The sequence below is a fragment of the Silurus meridionalis genome, chromosome 2 (genome assembly GCF_014805685.1).
Source record: "Silurus meridionalis isolate SWU-2019-XX chromosome 2, ASM1480568v1, whole genome shotgun sequence".
NCBI lineage: Eukaryota > Metazoa > Chordata > Actinopteri > Siluriformes > Siluridae > Silurus > Silurus meridionalis.
In genome coordinates, this window is record NC_060885.1 from 24632471 (window position 1) to 24650995 (window position 18525).

The 18525-nt window shown below is 42.7% G+C and overlaps 1 protein-coding gene across 5 annotated transcripts in view; it reads left to right on the top strand.

Moving 5' to 3' along the window:
- The first annotated feature begins 489 nt into the window (after positions 1–489).
- The window catches only part of LOC124378413 (synapse differentiation-inducing gene protein 1), a 43784-nt gene continuing 25748 nt past the window's right edge, over positions 490–18525 (top strand). The window contains exons 1-4 of one of the 5 annotated variants that reach the window (XM_046838138.1): positions 490–832; positions 1384–1493; positions 3517–4181; positions 9511–9648. In XM_046838138.1, the coding sequence (XP_046694094.1) occupies positions 3627–4181; positions 9511–9648 (693 nt within the window). In that variant the 5' untranslated portion in view covers positions 490–832; positions 1384–1493; positions 3517–3626. Of the gene's footprint in view, positions 863–1383; positions 1494–3516; positions 4182–9510; positions 9649–16906; positions 17442–18525 lie in introns of those variants that run through there. The other 4 variants (XM_046838121.1, XM_046838142.1, XM_046838111.1 and 1 more) reach the window with 4 other exon arrangements.

Genomic DNA, 18525 nt, shown 5'->3' on the forward strand with positions numbered 1-18525 from the left:
ATTTGTACCCTTTTAGGTGTATTCTGTACCTTGCTTTTTCTGTGTGTACTACATGAACTGTTTTGGTGGTACCTAAACAGTACTAGACTGATGGTTCTAATGCTATGGCTGATGTCGTCTCTAAGCTGGTCCTACCTAAGAAAGATCACTAGGTGGCAATATTACATTAGTTAAACGACACCAAGCCAACCCAAAGTTTGGGGGGGAATTTGACAGCTCAATCGATCAGATGAACCACTGCAATCATCAATGAGTTTTCTCACACATCCTACTTTTTATCTCTTGTAGTTATAACTAGAAGTTCGTAGGACAAGACATATATATGCACAGATGAAATGATAACATGCCTCATTCGGTTTCAATTGACTGTTTAGGATGTCCCAGGGCTGATTGCTCTTTAGGACCATGAGGAACGCGAGAGCACTTTATTTATAAGGACAGTACACACGTTCAGGACACACACATACACACACAGGGGGGGGGGTTAAATAAATAAATAACTAAATAAGCACGCGCGTGTGTTACCATGCAAGGTCCTCTACACCAGGAAAGGCGCGTCCACTCCATCTGTCTTATTTTTCCCGATCATTTCACAAATATTATTTCTCTCGGAATGGAGGTTAGTGCTTAACCTTGTCTAGAATTGTGCATGCATACCGGTGGGACGGAGAGAAGGCACGAGAATCCGCGTGTGTTTTGAACGTCGAATGGCACGCGCTCGGCTCGGAAGGTAAGCCCTGGCTTTTACCAGTCAGATCACGAACTTGTACAGCAAATGAATGATTGCACCAAGATGCCGCCTCCAGGATGCACAACAGCCGAGGGAAGCCAGGTCGGGTTGATTTGCGTGATCCCAAAAACGGTAGAGATTATTGGTTATTGGTATTTGTCTATTTTGGTATGTCGTTTTAATGCATCTTAATTACAAAATGTTTACACACTGATGAATGTCGTCGAACATCTGCTGTCAAGGGCTGTCAGTGCAGGGACCTGTTAGTAATCTTGTTGGAGTTTTTCTGGTTTTCTTGCAGGAAGGTTCAGTACAATGGACAGCTCTCACTGCGGGCCCATAATGAAAAAAACACTTGATCAAAATACTAGACAAAAAATTAAATAAAAATAAACCCTGACTGCTGTTTGCATGCGTTCGTTTTTTAATGAATCATTCGATGCATCTAAAATTTCCCTACTATTCTATTTATACTCTTTTAAAATGAAGTACCAAATATTAAATGAAAAAAAACTTTTTTCTTCAAAAGGATTGTTATTCTGTTCGAACCATTTTGTAGTTAGCTTATTATTCAGTTCACATTTAATCATATTCAATGATTCATTTGTTGTGTTGTGTCTTGTTATTACCTTTTTTTGTTTATAACATTTTAGACTTGCACCCAGAGGGATAAACAGAACAAATCCTCCAGACTGCCAGACAGCACCATTTATTCTAAGAGTTTATAGCGTTACTAAACAGAACAGTGATCGTAATCACGTAGGTAAGCACCCTAACTCTGGGCTCACCAATGCGGACTGGAAATTAAAAACATTAAGTACACTATGATACCAAATAGATGTTACGTAAAGAATAACGTGACTTGTCAACAATAACAAGTTTACGCATTAACTTTTTATTATTTCTGATATTTCATTGATATCTGATTGTATTAAACCGTGACAAATACGGAATGTATATGGAAAAAATATGGAATGGTAGGGAGCTCTATTGGAGATATCATTTGGTTAGAGGGATATATAAATACCTAGCTAACAACCATATGAAGGTTGTTGCATTACTGTGGTGTTGTTATTCACAGTAATCCAAGTTAAATTAAAGCTGATGGAGAGAAACATTTGTCATAAGCCATAAGTCATAAGTCATTTTATTAAATACAGCTGGTTTATTTATTTACAATTACACTAAATCACATTCATGATGCGGTCATATACACGTCTATTGTAAACAAGACAATGTTCATTAACCTAGATGAAGCTTTTTTTGGTGAATATATAAGAGAATCAAATATTGTGGTCTACATATTCAATATGTCCAGGATCCATTCTTAGCATTTGGCAATTTCTAAAAATATTTATTCATTCATTCTGGAGTGTGTTTGATAGAGCAGAATAGTGGACTGTTGATACGTATAATCCTGAGAGACTTAAAGCAGAAAGAACTGAAGCAGAAGCAAAAGCCAGTTTCTGTTACCATTACACATAAAAAGACCTAACTACTTAGACCTCTGATATTCCTTCCTACAATGTTGACATTTCTTATATCTTCATAAAACCCAAAAGTAACATCAGCACAGCTCTTACTACCAGACTGTGTCAGTAGTGAAATTTTTATCATATGCTTATAATATTAAGACTATATACACAAAACACCCTGCAGTGTGACTTGCTTTTTCAGTACAACAATCCTTCAGATCTTCTATTAAAGACCCTTGGAGATAATATTCTATTCATATAAGTTCTACAAGAACTTCTATTATGTTTGAACTGGGAGAAATATGAGTATTACAGCTATTTTGAATTAGCTCTGAAAACTAGTTAAGAATTTGGGACAGCATGGTTACAGTGCTCTAGATGAAAAATGAGGGTTACACAGGGTGCATTGGGGGAAACAAGAGAACATTTATTACCTTAGAAGGAGGATTTTCTTGCTGAACTTGTAAAAAATAGGGTGTGTACAGGAACAGGGCCATAGAGTTGTAGATTATTAGTCACAGTGAGAAAGAACGATGAATCACAAATGTATGGCAGTTAAAGTACAACAGAATTTGTGAAAGTGTTGAATCACTGTTTTTGAAACTCTTCTAACCAGATAAATTGTTTTAAAAATACCATCAAATTAGATACATAATTGATAATATAGACAACCACAAGTCAGCATTTCTTTTTACATTTTGAGTAATGAATGATATTAAAATAAATAGAATGGACAAATTTTTTTTGCAATGTAACAAAACAAAACAGAAGAGCTAATTTCTGCACTGATTTAAGTAATACACTTGCCTTACTAACAAGTGCATTTATTTGTCACTAGCAATGCCATAGCATTATGAAAATGTTTAGCGCATGCAGGCTTGATTATTCGGTTATAGACATATTCCAAATTTATGATATAGACGATAAATCATTTATATATTTAATGATGCATCTGTTGATCACAGGGCCTCATTTATGCAGATGTAAAATAATTATAAATGTGTATTTGTAAGTTCCGATTGATTTAAAATCCATATGCACAAATAGTAAAGTTTTTACTAGTTTAAGTTTTTACTTTATGAGTCGTGATTTGTGTGTAATTTTTTAAACATTAAAACTAATTAGTATTTTAGAGAAAATTTGGTTGTACTAACCTTTTTTTAAATGAAGTCCCAGACATCAATAAAAATGAACAAAGACTTTGTGATTTTTTGTAATTTGATAACTAAGCATTTGAGTGGATCAAAAATATTAAATGAATAACTCTGATTCTTAAATATTATTGACTCTGTTTGCTGTGGTTCTGTATAGGAGAGAACAGGGCAATGCTTCCATCTTATGTTTTCTCTCACGGATCACTCATGAGGCAAACTAGTGCCTGGAAAGTGGCTGTCATCAGAATCAGCGCTCACTAGGACAGAATGGAAACAGGGCTCAGAACTGCCCCCAGAGCACAAGAGGCAAAAGATCCTCCTGCTCAGAGGAAGTTATCAACATCAATTGGTGGTGACCCTGGGCCAGAGTGCTGCAAATGCAACGGTCTAATCAACACCAGAAACGTAATGGTGGACACCAAGGGAGGACGGGTGTCAGTGTACTCAGCCCCACAGTATCAGAGCCATGCAGGCGTCAATTATTCCCCTAAGCATGTGGGTCAGGATAGAAATGGGACACGGATAAGTGGACACCATCCGCAGCTGCTTAACCCCAGTACCTTGCCCCAGGCACTGGACCCTTTTTATAAACCCAACCTCATCCTATACCCCGAAGGAGTTCTGAGAGGGTGGGGGGAGGGAAGCGACTGCTGTGAGACCACGTTCATTGAGGACATGGCTCCTGCTAACCCTGCTGCTACGATTACTAAAGATGGGCTCATGCTCACTGACAACAAATTCTTGGATTTATCAGTGGAGGATTCCAAGATTCATACACTGTCCTACGATGTGGATGATGATGATGAGTTTCAAGAGCTTGAGGTAGGAGTTTTGGCATTCACCATTGTTTTGATTTATGAACTTAATGATGATTAAAATCTGTTCACTTATATTGCACATAACATAGGTCATATTCCGATTAATAAAGCAACTTAGAGTAAGTAAAAATAATACACATAATAAACATTGCACATATAGATACAAATCTAAACAGAAAAATAGAGCAGCATTTTACAAATTCAGGGTAAAGGCAGGGCAGACTGTATGTTTCCCAAACAGGCATTTACAAAAATAAAAAGTTCCTGAAATGTTTGAAGTTGATTTAAATACTTGATATGATTCATTCATGATTTTTGTCTGCACAGTATTAACTTGTTATTTGTCACCATTTCTTTGCCACCCTCTAGTTTTGCTTCACTGCAAACAGGTTACTTGAAAGCTATCCACAGACTTGGGGTCTGTGTGTGTGTGTGTGTGTGTGTGTGTGTGTGTGTGTGTGTGTGTGCGCGGAAGCGTGGGGAGCAATCTGAGTGCAAATGCAGTATGGACAGCCAATTCCTGCTGTTTCCAACCTGCTTAGGCCACCTGTTCTGAAAATGCTGCACGTTCTGCAGATCTCTGTGTGGTGAAATAATGCATGGAGAGGAAGAAGGGATGCAGATGTGCTTTGGTTTACCCAGGCTGTGATCTGATTCACTGTCAACAAAATAACCTCTAAAAACCTTGAGCTGATGTTGAAATGGGCATCAAATCCATAACCTTCTGGTATTCACACTGACATTTGAAACTCACATACAGTTTTTTTCTTCGGCTCCCTAAAGTTTTATGCTTGGGTGCAAAATTAGCAAAGGTAATTTAAGAATTTTAGAATAATGTTGTTAAGAAATCTTTTATGTCTTGAGGGGATTTAATGCACTATGAAAACTTTTTTACAGCAAAAATTAACATGCAAATACAAACAAAACAGACTAAATTTGTTTTTAGCTAAATTAAATTTATTGACGTGGAATCATTCTCATGATATTTAAAAACACCTTGTCATTCTAAATTATTTTGTAGTGCGTTAAGTAAAATTGTATGTATTTCCGAAACATATGACAAAATATATTGATTTTGTTTTTCTGAATGTCAGGCTGAATGACCTCCACTGAAAATTGGTTAACCTTGTTCAAAAACACTTATTTAATTGATTGATTTAAAGGCTACCATTGATGTCAGAATATTGACATTACAATCTAATAGATTATTCTATTGGATTATGTAATTCATTAATTGAACTCGTCTACCTTGAAGTGACTGCTATTAGCTGCCAAGGCTTTTTAAAGACAACTGCTGGTGCAGTAACTTATGGGTTTTCCTTCTGTGATAAAAGAACTAAAAAAGAGCATGTTTGATGTTTTTAAATTATGATATGAACTCTCCACCTACAGTATATTGACATTACATAAGCACACATGTTTATATATGATTCAGAGCACTTAAATATGGATGTAGACTAGTGATGAATATTTCATTTTGAACAAGTCTATAATGTGACTCAAAGGAACGAGTAGCCTCAACGAGTGATTCGTCAATTTTCTACTGGACACGCATGAGTAAAGCATTGCAAAAACCTCCACAGGTTAAGTACAGGAAACAGAATTCAGTAGTTTACCTTTTGACTCGTCTAGTACGAGTTGTTCATTGTTTTATCATGTGACTCCCATAGACGCTATGCAATGCATTACACAGGAAAAGAATTGAGTAGTTAATCTCATGAGTCCTCTGGTCCGAGTCGCTTGTTCTTTTGTCACGTGACTCCCATATACACTATGGAGTTATATATACATCTATAAATGACGAACTATATCTAAAGTTCATGTATGGGGACGTGTTGGTGGATCTGCTTATTGAAAATAACTTTCAAGGACAGATTAATGATTTTCATAATAAACAAAAAAAAACCCTGTTACATTATTTTACTGTTTCAATTATATATAACTGTATTTTAGAGATTTAGGATGTGTTCAGATTTTTTTTATTTTTTATACAAATTTGAAGTTAATTTTGGCATCCATTTAATAAAGCGATTACTATTCATGGAATGCAGGCTCACTTGTAAATCTCGAGTGCAACGTCATTTCTCTCCATGACACACTGCTCTGAATAAGATGTGGCAGTTTGACATTTTATGTCTTGCATGTGTTTTCATAAATAAATTTGAATGTACTTGTTAAATAATATTTTATGGGTAACTTAGAAGCTCATAAAGTCAGAAAAAGGAGGTCCGTGTAAAATATTACAGCTTTTTAATGAAAACCTATTACAGTGCAAGTAGCAACTTTATGTAAGCCCCAGTACTGGAAGTGTGACAGGATCATTGGCCTTTGACTGAACCCTAGTTTCTCAGCCTTCTAATTATAATTGTGGTTTATTTAATTATGATTTTTATATTATTGTCTGTTATAGGTCATCTCTTCCTTTGGCCTCCAGACAGATGATACTGCTTTTGAAAATGGCAAACAATACTTTTTAAAATATATTTAATGTTTAATCTTCTACACAAATAAAAAAAATAAATTCAGTTGCTGGTTTTGATTTATTTTTGACTGATACAGTTTGCTGTTCCTATGTGGGGGTTGGTGTAAAGTCCCCCATGCTGATACTGGTCTTTGTTGTCTCTTCCTCTGCATCATGTTTTTATAATATTGCAAAGATTATGTTGCCATGGCACATACAGTATGGCTCAGAACTAAACAGTGTTGTGTAATCGGGAGAGAAAGAGAGAGAGAGAGAGAGAGAGAGAGAGAGAGAGAGAGAATCATTGTCTACAATGTTCCTGCATGTGAACATATGCAAAAGGCCATCCTGTTACAAATCCATGGCAAGAAAAGCATATGGTGCAAGATGCTTCATCCTAGACATGTAAACAGTAAGGTGAAAACAACAACAGCCAGCTGGGGTTCTCAGGTGAATCACATATAAAAATACAAGCACTCTCATAAAGCAAGTGCTACTTAACTACATTATTATGTTATTATATATACATTATATATTATTATTTAATTTAAGGAATTTTATTATATATTAATGCATATCTTATTTTCTTACTCCACTAAGTTTTATATAGAAATAACATGCCATTCCTTGGTACTTTGTAGTGGATGCAAAAACATAATTAGACGACGAGCAAAACCTTGCGGTTGTAGTGAGAATTTGCGCGAAGTAACAGACGATCTCAATGTGTGTCTGTGACAACAGAAAACTCTCTCAGTAATTACGTATAATCAGTGGTGAAAAGTGTTCGAGTAAATGTACTTCATTACTGTACTTAAGTTATTTATTTTTTTGTCATTTACTAAGTATAAAGATATAACCAACGTTTATTACCTACTCAACTACATATGATTTAATATGTGCATTTTTTACTTTTTTACTAAATTTTAATTCAGAATGAGCATTACCAATTACATTTAGCAATAATTTAGTCAGTATTTAGTTTTACTTCATTGAAATCTATTAAATTTTATTTGTCCACTGATTACTAATGGCTCTTCTACTTTGTGACATGATAGTGTAATTTTATTTGTTAATTGAAGGTCCCTTTTTAAAAGATCGCTTAACTATTTTGTCTTTTTTTTAACTGACTTGTTTGATTTTTGTTTCATTCTGACATGTTGACGAGGCTGTTGTGTTGATAAATGGTAAATGTAGTGTTGAGGTGTACAATTTGATTTGTATTGTAGGAAATAAAACCTCACAGATCAAATGCTTTTGGCTTTTCAACAACACGTGTCTTGGTGTTGAGCACTAGTGCATCTTTGAGCCTACGTTCAATAGGAGTCTCATACTCAAGCACTGTTCAATCAGACACTCTAAGACTTTATCTCAAGTCATATTGCACTTGGTGACTTTTAACTTGTAATTTGTAAGTTTTGCAGTAAGGTATCAATACTTTTATTCAAATATGATTTCTGCACATTATACCTATCCGTATAATGTGCAGGAGAATGGATCATTGGATCACATCAATTATTACAAAATAGGTTTCACAGATCAATACTTTTACTTCTGTTAAATATCATATATAATCATAAAGTACCTTAAAAAGCAAGATCTTTAATACTTTTACTCATGTAGAATTGTGAAAGTGGTATAAGTTACTTTTGTTCAAGTACAGGAATACTCTGAGTACAGACTGAGGCCTCCTTGTTTAGACAGACCTACAGAAAAGGTGGCTAAGACATATAAAGTAGTATTTTACAGAAATCAGTGTGAAATATGGCCTTCAATCTACACTACATACAATCACAGTTTACCCTTCTACATCTATGAGCAGTATTATGATCTTAAGACTTTTCAATGCTGCAGCCTTGTTGAAAAAAAAATGCTACCTTTAACTCGACCTTCCAAAAAGAACATGTTGTTTTGGCTGCCTTCCAGCATGCACAGTGTCTCTTAGCTGATGGTTCACAGATGTTCAACATGCAGTTGACTGACTGGTCTTCCATGTCATACCTCTCCTAATGTCCCTGGATTGGCTCTAAGCAGAGACTTGCATTGCTTATTATTTAGATGCTTGTAAAACATGTCCTATTGTATGTGGTTCCCCTTTTATGGAATGAGCTCTTCCAATCCTCAGTATTATTAATATTGTCTATTATGAGCTCTTTGCCTAAGTCACGCTTGCTTCATGTGTAAATTGCTTAGGATAAAGTGTCTGCAAAACACAAGTGCAAATGATTATGGGGATGTAATTTTAGGATCATTTAGTGCTTACTACTATGCACTTAAATCATGGTGTGATGTGTGATCAACCAGTCATCCCAAATGGATTTTTGTTTCCTTTAATTAGAAATATAATTTCCAATATAACACTCAAATGTTTTTTTGTGTAGACAGTTACTCCCTGTCACTCATTCACTCTGGGAAATCTAAATAAGATACAGATTAGGGAATACAGTGGTCCCCTGGAACTCAAAGGGGTTACGCGAGTTCTGAAAATCCTGTGAAAACATAGTTTAAAATGTTATTCCTAACGTTCCTGAATTATCAAACCAGCTGGGGATTCCCGCGAATTGTAAGATAATCTGCAACTTGCTGTTTTTTTCGCGCATTTCGAACCGCAAATTATCGGGGGTTGACTGTTACCCAGATGTTTCTAAAGCACAGCTGAACAAACAGTTATTATTGATGGTTGTGTGTGCTCTAAATATGCTGTGCTAAATCTCCATCTGAAAAGTAGTAGCAATAGAACATCCAATAGCTGATCATTATTTTTGGCTTTCATTGGAAACTAAAGTGTACAAAAACGAAATAATGTCGAATAACCTGCACTTGTCTAATACAAAGTCTATTCTGCTCACCTCATGTTATTGTGCACTTTCTGCAGAGTGAGTACTCAAGTGACTCAGAGAGTGAGGACAACTTCCTGATGATGCCTCCACGAGACCACCTGGGCCTCAGTGTCTTCTCAATGCTGTGCTGCTTTTGGCCCCTAGGCATCGCCGCCTTTTACCTGTCTCATGAGGTAAGGATCTCTCAACACCTGCTCCTCACCTATAAGAAATAGTACAGAGATATCACAATTTTAATATTGATTACTGAAATTGGAGGTCATTGGTGAAAAGATGAAAGAATTGTCACATTTATTAGGGTGAAATAAACCACACAAATACAGAATAATGATTTATGGGTACAATATCCTGTCAAACAAAGGTGACTATTGCCTAGTGTGCAGTCAAGTGGGTTTTTATTCTTCTGGTGTACATTCTGTTGTACAACACAAAAAGAAAAGATGTGGCAAATGTCAGTAGTTTCTAACAGTTATACAAATGAAAGATGAATAGAATACTATTGAAACCTTGTAAAAGAAAACTATTACTTGCTAATTTTTGGAATGGGCCATTTTCATGTTTGCCTTGGGTTAATCTCTGTGAGTGTTATTTAAAACAGCGAGCAGCTCAGCGGCATCTCACTTGCTCATATCACATCACGACTCAACACCTACAGCTCTCTAGTTCTCCATATGAAAGGGAAAAAAGTTTACTCAGCCTGGCCCTAGCAACTAAGCCCACGCCAAAATCAATTCCTTTAAACCCCCAATGAATCCTCCCGGCTTATCTCACACACTGGAATGAAACATGCTGGAAAGCATTTTGGAAAGCATAGTATGTGAATCATTGCTTCGTATACCTGTAATTGTGGGTAAGCACAGCAGAGCAATAAAACATTTTTGACACACTTTTTAATGTCTAGTGGACATGTGGCAGCATAAAAAAAAAAAAACAGAATTGCTGCACTGCTCACATTACACAACATCTATTGCTTACAGCTTGTTGTTTATACAGGCTCCCACACACAGCATGCTTTTTTACATGCAGAGATCCCTGACGAACAGGAAAATAGAAAATAAAATTGTCACACAAAAATGAAGGCAATAAATAATCTCAAATGGGTAGGAGAGATTTTTATTTTCTATGAATGTCAAATTATATCTTCTTCATTTCCAGGAAGATTCTTTTGTTCATGCTCTAGTTTAATATGGATCATTTGATTAAAAAACTCTGGAGAAACAAGCAGGGTGTACATGAATGCTTGAAAACTTTTCAAACTATTTATTGCTCACATGAGACTGAAATGTAAAAACGGGTGGTACAGGAGGTCGTTTGTACCAACAGTGATCACAACATACAAAAGCTCATCACTGTGTTGGGATAATAATCTGCTCTGAACCTAACCCTTAACCTTACCCTAACCTAACATCCACTATTTATAACAATATGCACTCCCACCATTCATTTATCTGCTGTTTTTCAGTTTTCAATGCAGTGCCATATATTTCTTACTCTCTGGGGTTTGTACTGTTTTAATGATGTATAATCAAACTTTAGGTGTTACCTAAATGATTGTTTACATTGTACTGCACTACCACATCACGCTTATATATACATATATATATGTCAGGGAGCACCCTGCGTCTTCACCCGCACCAGCCCTGCCCGCACGGAGCTGCTTGCCTGATTATTAACACGGTGCACCTGATCTCCATTAATCACACACACATATAAGCAGCCCATGTTCACTTCCCCGTTGTCCATTATTGTTTTTCCACAATTCACGCTGTCCGCACCGCTATCGCTCTGCTGCTGCCAGCGCCACGCTTCCCCAGCGCGGTCCAGTGGATTACTTTACACAGACTGCCATTTGTGTTCACAGGACTACACCGCTCCTCTGTATGTGTGTATTCTCCGGCTTGTGCATTAAGACTTGTTGTGCGTTTACTTCGGCTTCCGCCTCATTCTCCACATCACAGAATAACGGACCGAAGAAGAAATAAAGAGCGGCTTACCTCGAGATGGATCCCCGACCCAGCGCTCCTTCGGACTCGGTTCGGGACCTTGTCGCCACGCTCCGAGCTGCCTTCCCTTCCGCCGCAGCTCGCCCAAACCTCCCCGCTGCCACCGGCAGTCCCATGGCACTCCCAGCGACATTCTCCGGAGAACCTTCCGAATGCCACGGCTTCCTGATGCAGGTAGACCTCTATATCGAGATGCAGCCGCAGAGATTCCCCAGCGAACGGTCTAAAGTCGCGTTTTTCATCTCGTTTCTGTCCGGGAAAGCGCTAGCATGGGCGCAATCACTGTGGGAAGCCGCCGGCCCGGTGGTAAATGCCTTCGCGCCGTTTACGGCGCACTTCCTGGAAGTGTTCAGCGTCGCCTCCGGGGTCCTTACAACGGCCGATCAGCTGCTCAGCTTGCGTCAGGGTGATGACACCATTACGGATTACAGCCTCCGTTTCGCACTCTGGCGGCATCTAGTGGCTGGAACGAGTCGGTGCTTCTTGGTGTATATCGGCAAAGGTTGGCTCCAGAGATCAGGCAAGCAATGGCCATCCATGATGACAAGGTGGGGCTGGAGGAATTTATCCAGAAATCCATCGGCCTCTCTCAGCGTCTGGCGGCGTGCCATTCCACACCACTTTAACCTGCATCTCTGCTTTCGGTAACACCACCCGTAGCGCAGGCGGCCTCCGGCTCTGAGCCGATGCAGTTGGGCTCCCAGAGACTGTCTCGGAGGGAGCGAACTAGCCGCCTGGCCACTGGTAAATGCCTGTACTGCGGAAAGCCGGGTCATTCCATCTCCAAGTGCTCCACACGCCCTGCGCGCACCGCGTTGAGTACAGTCAAGTTTCCGTCAGATATTTCTCCTCTGTCCAAACTCACGGTGACTCTGCTAACTCCTGCTCTCTCCATTTCGGTTCGGGCGCTGGTCGACTCCGGCTCTGCAGAAAACTACATCTCTCAGGCCTGCCTCGACCGCCTGCAGCTCCCCCGAGAGAGGGGCTCCCATGATTTAGCCATCCAGACCATCCAGGGACGTCCACTGGGCAGGGGCTGGGTGAAGTACTGCTCACCAGTCGTGACGCTGCAAGTCGGGTTGTTCCACTAGGAGTAGATCCGGTTCATGGTGCTCGAGGACTCCACGGTCAGTGTGATCTTGGGGAGACCCTGGCTACAGCAACATGCCCCAAGGTGCTCCTGGGACCCGTGTGATATCCTGGAGTGGAGTCCCCACTGCCTAAAACACTGCCTCTCCCGGCTCCCATCCAGGATCCCCAGAGCCATGGTGGGCGCCACCCGGGTGGAAGAGGCGACGACCGCTACCCAGGTGAAGATCCCAGAGGAATATCAGGCGTTCAAGGATGTGTTCTGTGCTAAAGCGGCCACTCGTCTTCCCCCACACCGACCGTGGGATTGCTGCATTGATCTGCTCCCCGGGGCGAAGCTGCCCAAGGGCCGTGTCTATCCCCTGTCTGCCCCTGAACACCGAGCGATGGAGGAGTATGTCCTGTCTACCTCCCCGGTGGCGTCTAGCTTTTTCTTCATGGGGAAGAAGGACGGAGGCCTCCGTCCATGCATCGATTACCGGCAGTTGAACTCCCAGATCGCTCCTCGTTCCAGCGGCCCTCGAGGACCTAAGGAAGGCTCGGGTGTTCACTAAACTCGATCTCCGGAGTCCCTACAATCTGGTGCATATCAGGAAGGGGGACGAGTGGAAGACCGCTTTCATTACCCCATCTGGGCACTATGAGTACCGGGTCATGCCATACGACCTCTCCATCACTTCGGCCGTCTTTCAGGGGTTCATGAACAAGGTGCTCCGGCCTTACCTCCAGAGGTTTGTGATGGTTTATATCGATGACATCCTCATCTACTCGCGGAATCTGGAGGAGCACCACAACCATGTGCGACAGGTCCTTGGAGCACTTCGGTCGCACCATCTATACTTAAACCTCTCTAAGTGCGAGTTCCACTGCCCTCAGACCCGTTTCCCGGGGTACGTAATCAGTGCTCGTGGGATACAGATGGATGAGGGGAAAGGGAAGGCAGTGCGGGACTGGCCGGTCCCAGAGACCATTAGGGAGCTCCAACGCTTTCTGGGCTTCGCCAACTTCTACCGCCGGTTCATCCAGGGCTACAGTTGAATCGCTGCCCCCCTCACCTCACTCCTCAGGGGCAAGGTGCGAACCCTGAAGTGGACCCAGGAGGCTCAAGAGGCTTTCCACGAGCTCCGCCGGCGTTTCTGCCACGCTCCCGTACTACGCCACCCGGATCCCAGGAGGCCATTCATGGTCGAGGTCGATGCCTCCTCAACTGGCGTAGGGGCTGCCCTCTCTCAATGGTCTGGTTCCCCTCCTCGGCTCCACCCGTGCGCGTTCTACTCCCATAAGCTCTCCACGTCCAAGCAGAACTACGACATCGGCAACCAGGAGCTTCTGGCGATAAAGCTCGCCCTGGAGGAATGGAGACACTGGTTGGAGGGCGCCGAACACCCGTTCACTGTGATCACTGACCACAAAAATCTCCAATACCTGCGGGAGGCTCGGAGACTAAACCCCAGGCAGGCTCGTTGGGCTCTTTTCTTTACCAGGTTCCGTCTTCAGGTCACCTACAGAGCCGGGTCCCAGAATGGAAAAGCTGATGCTCTCTCCCGCGTGTTTGGGAGATTGACGAGGAGATACGCACGGCCTCACACCAGGAGCCTGCCCCTGAAGGCTGTCAAGAGGGACGGGTGTTCGTCCCCACCACCTGTCGGTGGGGTCTCATTCAGTCGGTGCACGAGGGGCTGGGTACAGGCCACCCAGGCGAGAAGCGCACGGTCCAGCTCGTCCAAGCGCAATACTGGTGGCCCGGTATGACGAGGGACATCAACCGCTTCGTCCAAGAATGTACAGTGCCTTGCAAAAGTATTGACCTCCCTTGGCATTTTTCCTATTTTGTTGCATTACAACTTGGAATTAAAACTAATTTTTATTTGGATTTCATGTAATGGACATACACAAAATAGTCCAAATTGGTGAAGTGAAATGAAAAAAATAACTTGTTTCAAAAAATTAAAATAAATAAATACAGAAAGTGGTGCGTGCATATGTATTCACCCCCTTTGCTATTAAGGCTCTAAATAAACTCTGGTGCAACCAATTACCTTCAGAAGTCACTTAATTACTTAAATAAAGTCCACGTGTGTGCAATCTAAGTGTCACATGATCTCAGTATATATATATACACCTGTTCTGAAAGGCCCCAGAGAGCAACACCACTAAGCAAGCGGCACCACCAAGCAAGCGGCACCATGAAGACCAAGGAGCTCGCCAAACAGGTCAGGGACAAAGTTGTGGAGAAGTACAGATCAGGGTTGGGTTATAAAAAAATATCCAAAACTTTGAACATCCCACGGCGCACCATTAAAGCCATTATTAAAAAATGGAAAAAATATGGCACCACAACAAACCTGGGAAGAGAGGGCCGCCCACCAAAACTCACGGACCAGGCAAGGAGGGCATTAATCAGAAAGGCAACAAAGAGACCAAAGATAACCCTGAAGAAGCTGCAAAGCTCCACAGCGGAGATTGGAGTATCTGTCCATATGACCACTTTAAGTCAGACACTCCACAAAGCTGGGCTTTATGGAAGAGTGGCCAGAAAAAGCCATTGCTTAAAGAAAAAATAAGCAAACACGTTTGGTGTTCGCCAAAAGGCATGTGGGAGACTCCCAAACATATGGAAGAAGGTACTCTGGTCAGATGAGACTAAAATTGAGCTTTTTTGCCCATCAAGGAAAACGCTTTGTCTGGCGCAAACCCAACACCTCTCATCACCCCGAGAACACCATCCCCACAGTGAAGCAGGGTGGTGGCAGCATCATGCTGTGGGATGTTTTCATCAGCAGGGACTGGGAAACTGGTCAGAATTGAAGGAATGATGGATGGCGCTAAATACAGGGAAATTCTTGAGGAAACCTGTTTCAGTCTTCCAGAGATTTGAGACTGGGACGGAGGTTCACCTTCCAGCAGGACAATGACCCTAAGCATACTGCTAAAGCAACACTCGAGTGGTTTAAGGAAACATTTAAATGTCTTGGAATGGCCTAGTCAAAGCCCAGACCTCAATCCAATTGAGAATCTGTGGTATGACTTAAAGATTGCTGTACACCAGCGGAACCTATCCAACTTGAAGGAGCTGGAGCAGTTTTGCCTTGAAGAATGGGCAAAAATCCCAGTGGCTAGATGTGCCACGCTTATAGATACATACCCCAAGAGACTTGCAGCTGTAATTGCTGCAAAAGGTGGCTCTACAAAGTATTGACTTTGGGGGGGTGAATAGTTATGCACGCTCAAATTTTCTGTTTTTTTGTCTTATTTCTTGTTTGTTTCACAATAAAAAATATTTTGCATCTTCAAAGTGGTAGGCATGTTGTGTAAATTAAATGATACAAACCCTCAAAAAATCCATTTTAATTCCAGGTTGTAAGACAACAAAATAGGAAAAACGCCAAGGGGGGTCAAAACTTTTGCAAGGCACTGTACCACCTGCGCCATGGCCAAGGTCCCACGTCACCTGCCCGTGGGCAAGCTTGTGCCGCTCCCGATCCCTCAGCGCCCCTGGTCCCACTTGGGCATCGACTTTGTGACCGACCTACCACAGTTCAAGGGCAACACCTGCATCCTAGTGGTGGTGGATCGCTTCTCCAAGGGCTGCCGCTTCATCCCCCTGAAGGGTCTGCCCACTGCCCTTGAAACAGCCGAGGCCCTGTTCCACCATGTTTTCCATACCTTTGGCCTTCCAGAGGAGATTGTCTCGGACAGAGGGCCTCAATTCACTTCCCGGGTCTGGAAGGCTTTCTTTCAGCTCCTGGGGGTATCGGTCAACCTCTCCTCTGGCTACCATCCCCAGTCCAATGGTCAAGCGGAGCGGAAAATCCAGGAGCTGAGCCAGTATCTGAGGGTCTACTGCAGCCAGGACCAGGGGAATTGGTGTCGTTTCCTACCATGGGCCGAATATGCACAGAACTCGCTCCGTCAAGACACCACGGGCTCACCCCCTTTCAGTGTACGCTGGGTTTCCAACTGCCCTTGTTCCCCTGGTCCGACGAGCCCAGCAATGTGCCCGCAGTGGACGCCTGGTTCCGGGAGAGCAACCGGGTCTGGGAGTCAGCTCACACCCAACTACGTCGGGCGGTTCAAAACACTCGTAGACACTCAGATGCTCGTCGTCTGGAGTCACCGCGGTTCTGTCCCGGGGACCGGGTCTGGCTGTCAACGAGGGACCTGCGGCTGAAACTTCCGTGCCGTAAGCTAAGCCCCCGGTTCATCGGGCCCTTTAGGGTCGTCAGGCGGATCAACGACGTGTCCTACCGGTTGGAATTGCCGCCAAGGTATCGTATCCACCCGACCTTTCATGTGTCCCTGTTGAAGCCCTATGTCTCGTCTGTCTCTCGCCCTCCAGGTGGCCCCGCAGTGCCCGTCCAATCGGAGGTTGTAGATCAGCCAGGGGTCTACGCGGTCCGGGAGGTGTTGGATTCCCGGTGGCGCAGGGGTCGCCTCGAGTACCTGGTGGACTGGGAGGGATATGGTCCGGAGGAGCGTTCTTGGGTGGCCAGACACGATGTGCTGGACCCGGCACTGCTGGAGGAGTTCCACGCTGCTCACCCGCGTCGCCCAGCGCCCCGGGCTGGGGGTCGGCCTCGTCGCAGAGCCAGGGCGTCCGGTGCCGCCCCTGGGGGAGGGGGTGGTGTCGGGGAGCACCCTGCATCTTCACCCGCACCAGCCCTGCCTGCACGGAGCTGCTCGCCTGATTATTAACACGGTGCACCTGATCTCCATTAATCACACACACATTTAAGCAGCCCATGTTCACTTCCCCGTTGTCCGTTATTGTTTTTCCACAATTCACGCTGTCCGCTGCTATTGCTCTGCTGCTGCCAGCGCCGCACTTCCCCAGCGCGGTCCAGTGGATTACTTTACACAGACTGCCATTTGTGTTCACAGGACCACACCGCTCCTCTGTATGTGTGTATTCTCCGGCTTGTGCATTAAAGACTTGTTGTGCGTCTACTTCGGCTTCCGCCTCATTGTATATATACAGTTGTGTTCAAAATTATTCAACCCCCAATGCTGTAAATGGTTTTAGGGAATTTAGTGTACATTTGTAATTGTATTCAGAATGAAATCCTACAAGGACTTCTTAAAGAACCATATGCAACTAAAATGACATCAATTAGTTTTGTAATACAGTAGTAAATGTTTCTTTTGTGAATTCTTCATTGACATAATTATTCAACCCCTTAAAGACTACCACTCTGAAGAACAGAGGTTCAATGAAGTGTTTTCAATCAGGTATTGAAAACACCTGTGGATATCAGGGAGCAGCAATAAAGCCTAATAAGCACCAATTAGGCAGCTTTAAAATGACTGTGATACTCAGCTCCTTCTAGACATTTACTGGTGTGGTTACAAACATGGTGAGGTCAAGAGAATGGTCCAGGAAGACAAGAGAACAGGTGATTACTCTTCACAGGAAGGGCAATGGCTATAAGAAGATTGCAAAGATGTTAAACATACCAAGAGACACCATAGGAAGCATCATTCGCAAATTCAAGGCAAAGGGCACTGTTGAAACGCTACCTGGTCGTGGCAGAAAGAAGATGCTGACTTCGACTGCTGTGCGCTACCTGAAGCGTAGAGTGGAGAAAAGTCCCCGTGTGACTGCTGAGGAACTGAGAAAAGATTTGTCAGATGTGGGTACTGAAGTTTCTGCTCAGACAATACGGCGCACCCTGCGTAATGAAGGCCTCCATGCCAGAACTCCCAGGCGCACCCCCTTGCTGTCCCCAAAGAATAAGAAGAGTCGACTGCAGTATGCCAAAAGTCATGTGGACAAACCACAGAAGTTTTGGGATAGTGTTCTGTGGACTGATGAAACAAAATTAGAACTGTTTGGGCCCATGGATCAACGCTATGTTTGGAGGAGGAAGAACAAGGCCTATGAAGAAAAGAACACCTTGCCTACTGTGAAGCATGGCTGGGGGGTCAATCATGCTTTGGGGCTGTTTTGCTTCTGCAGGT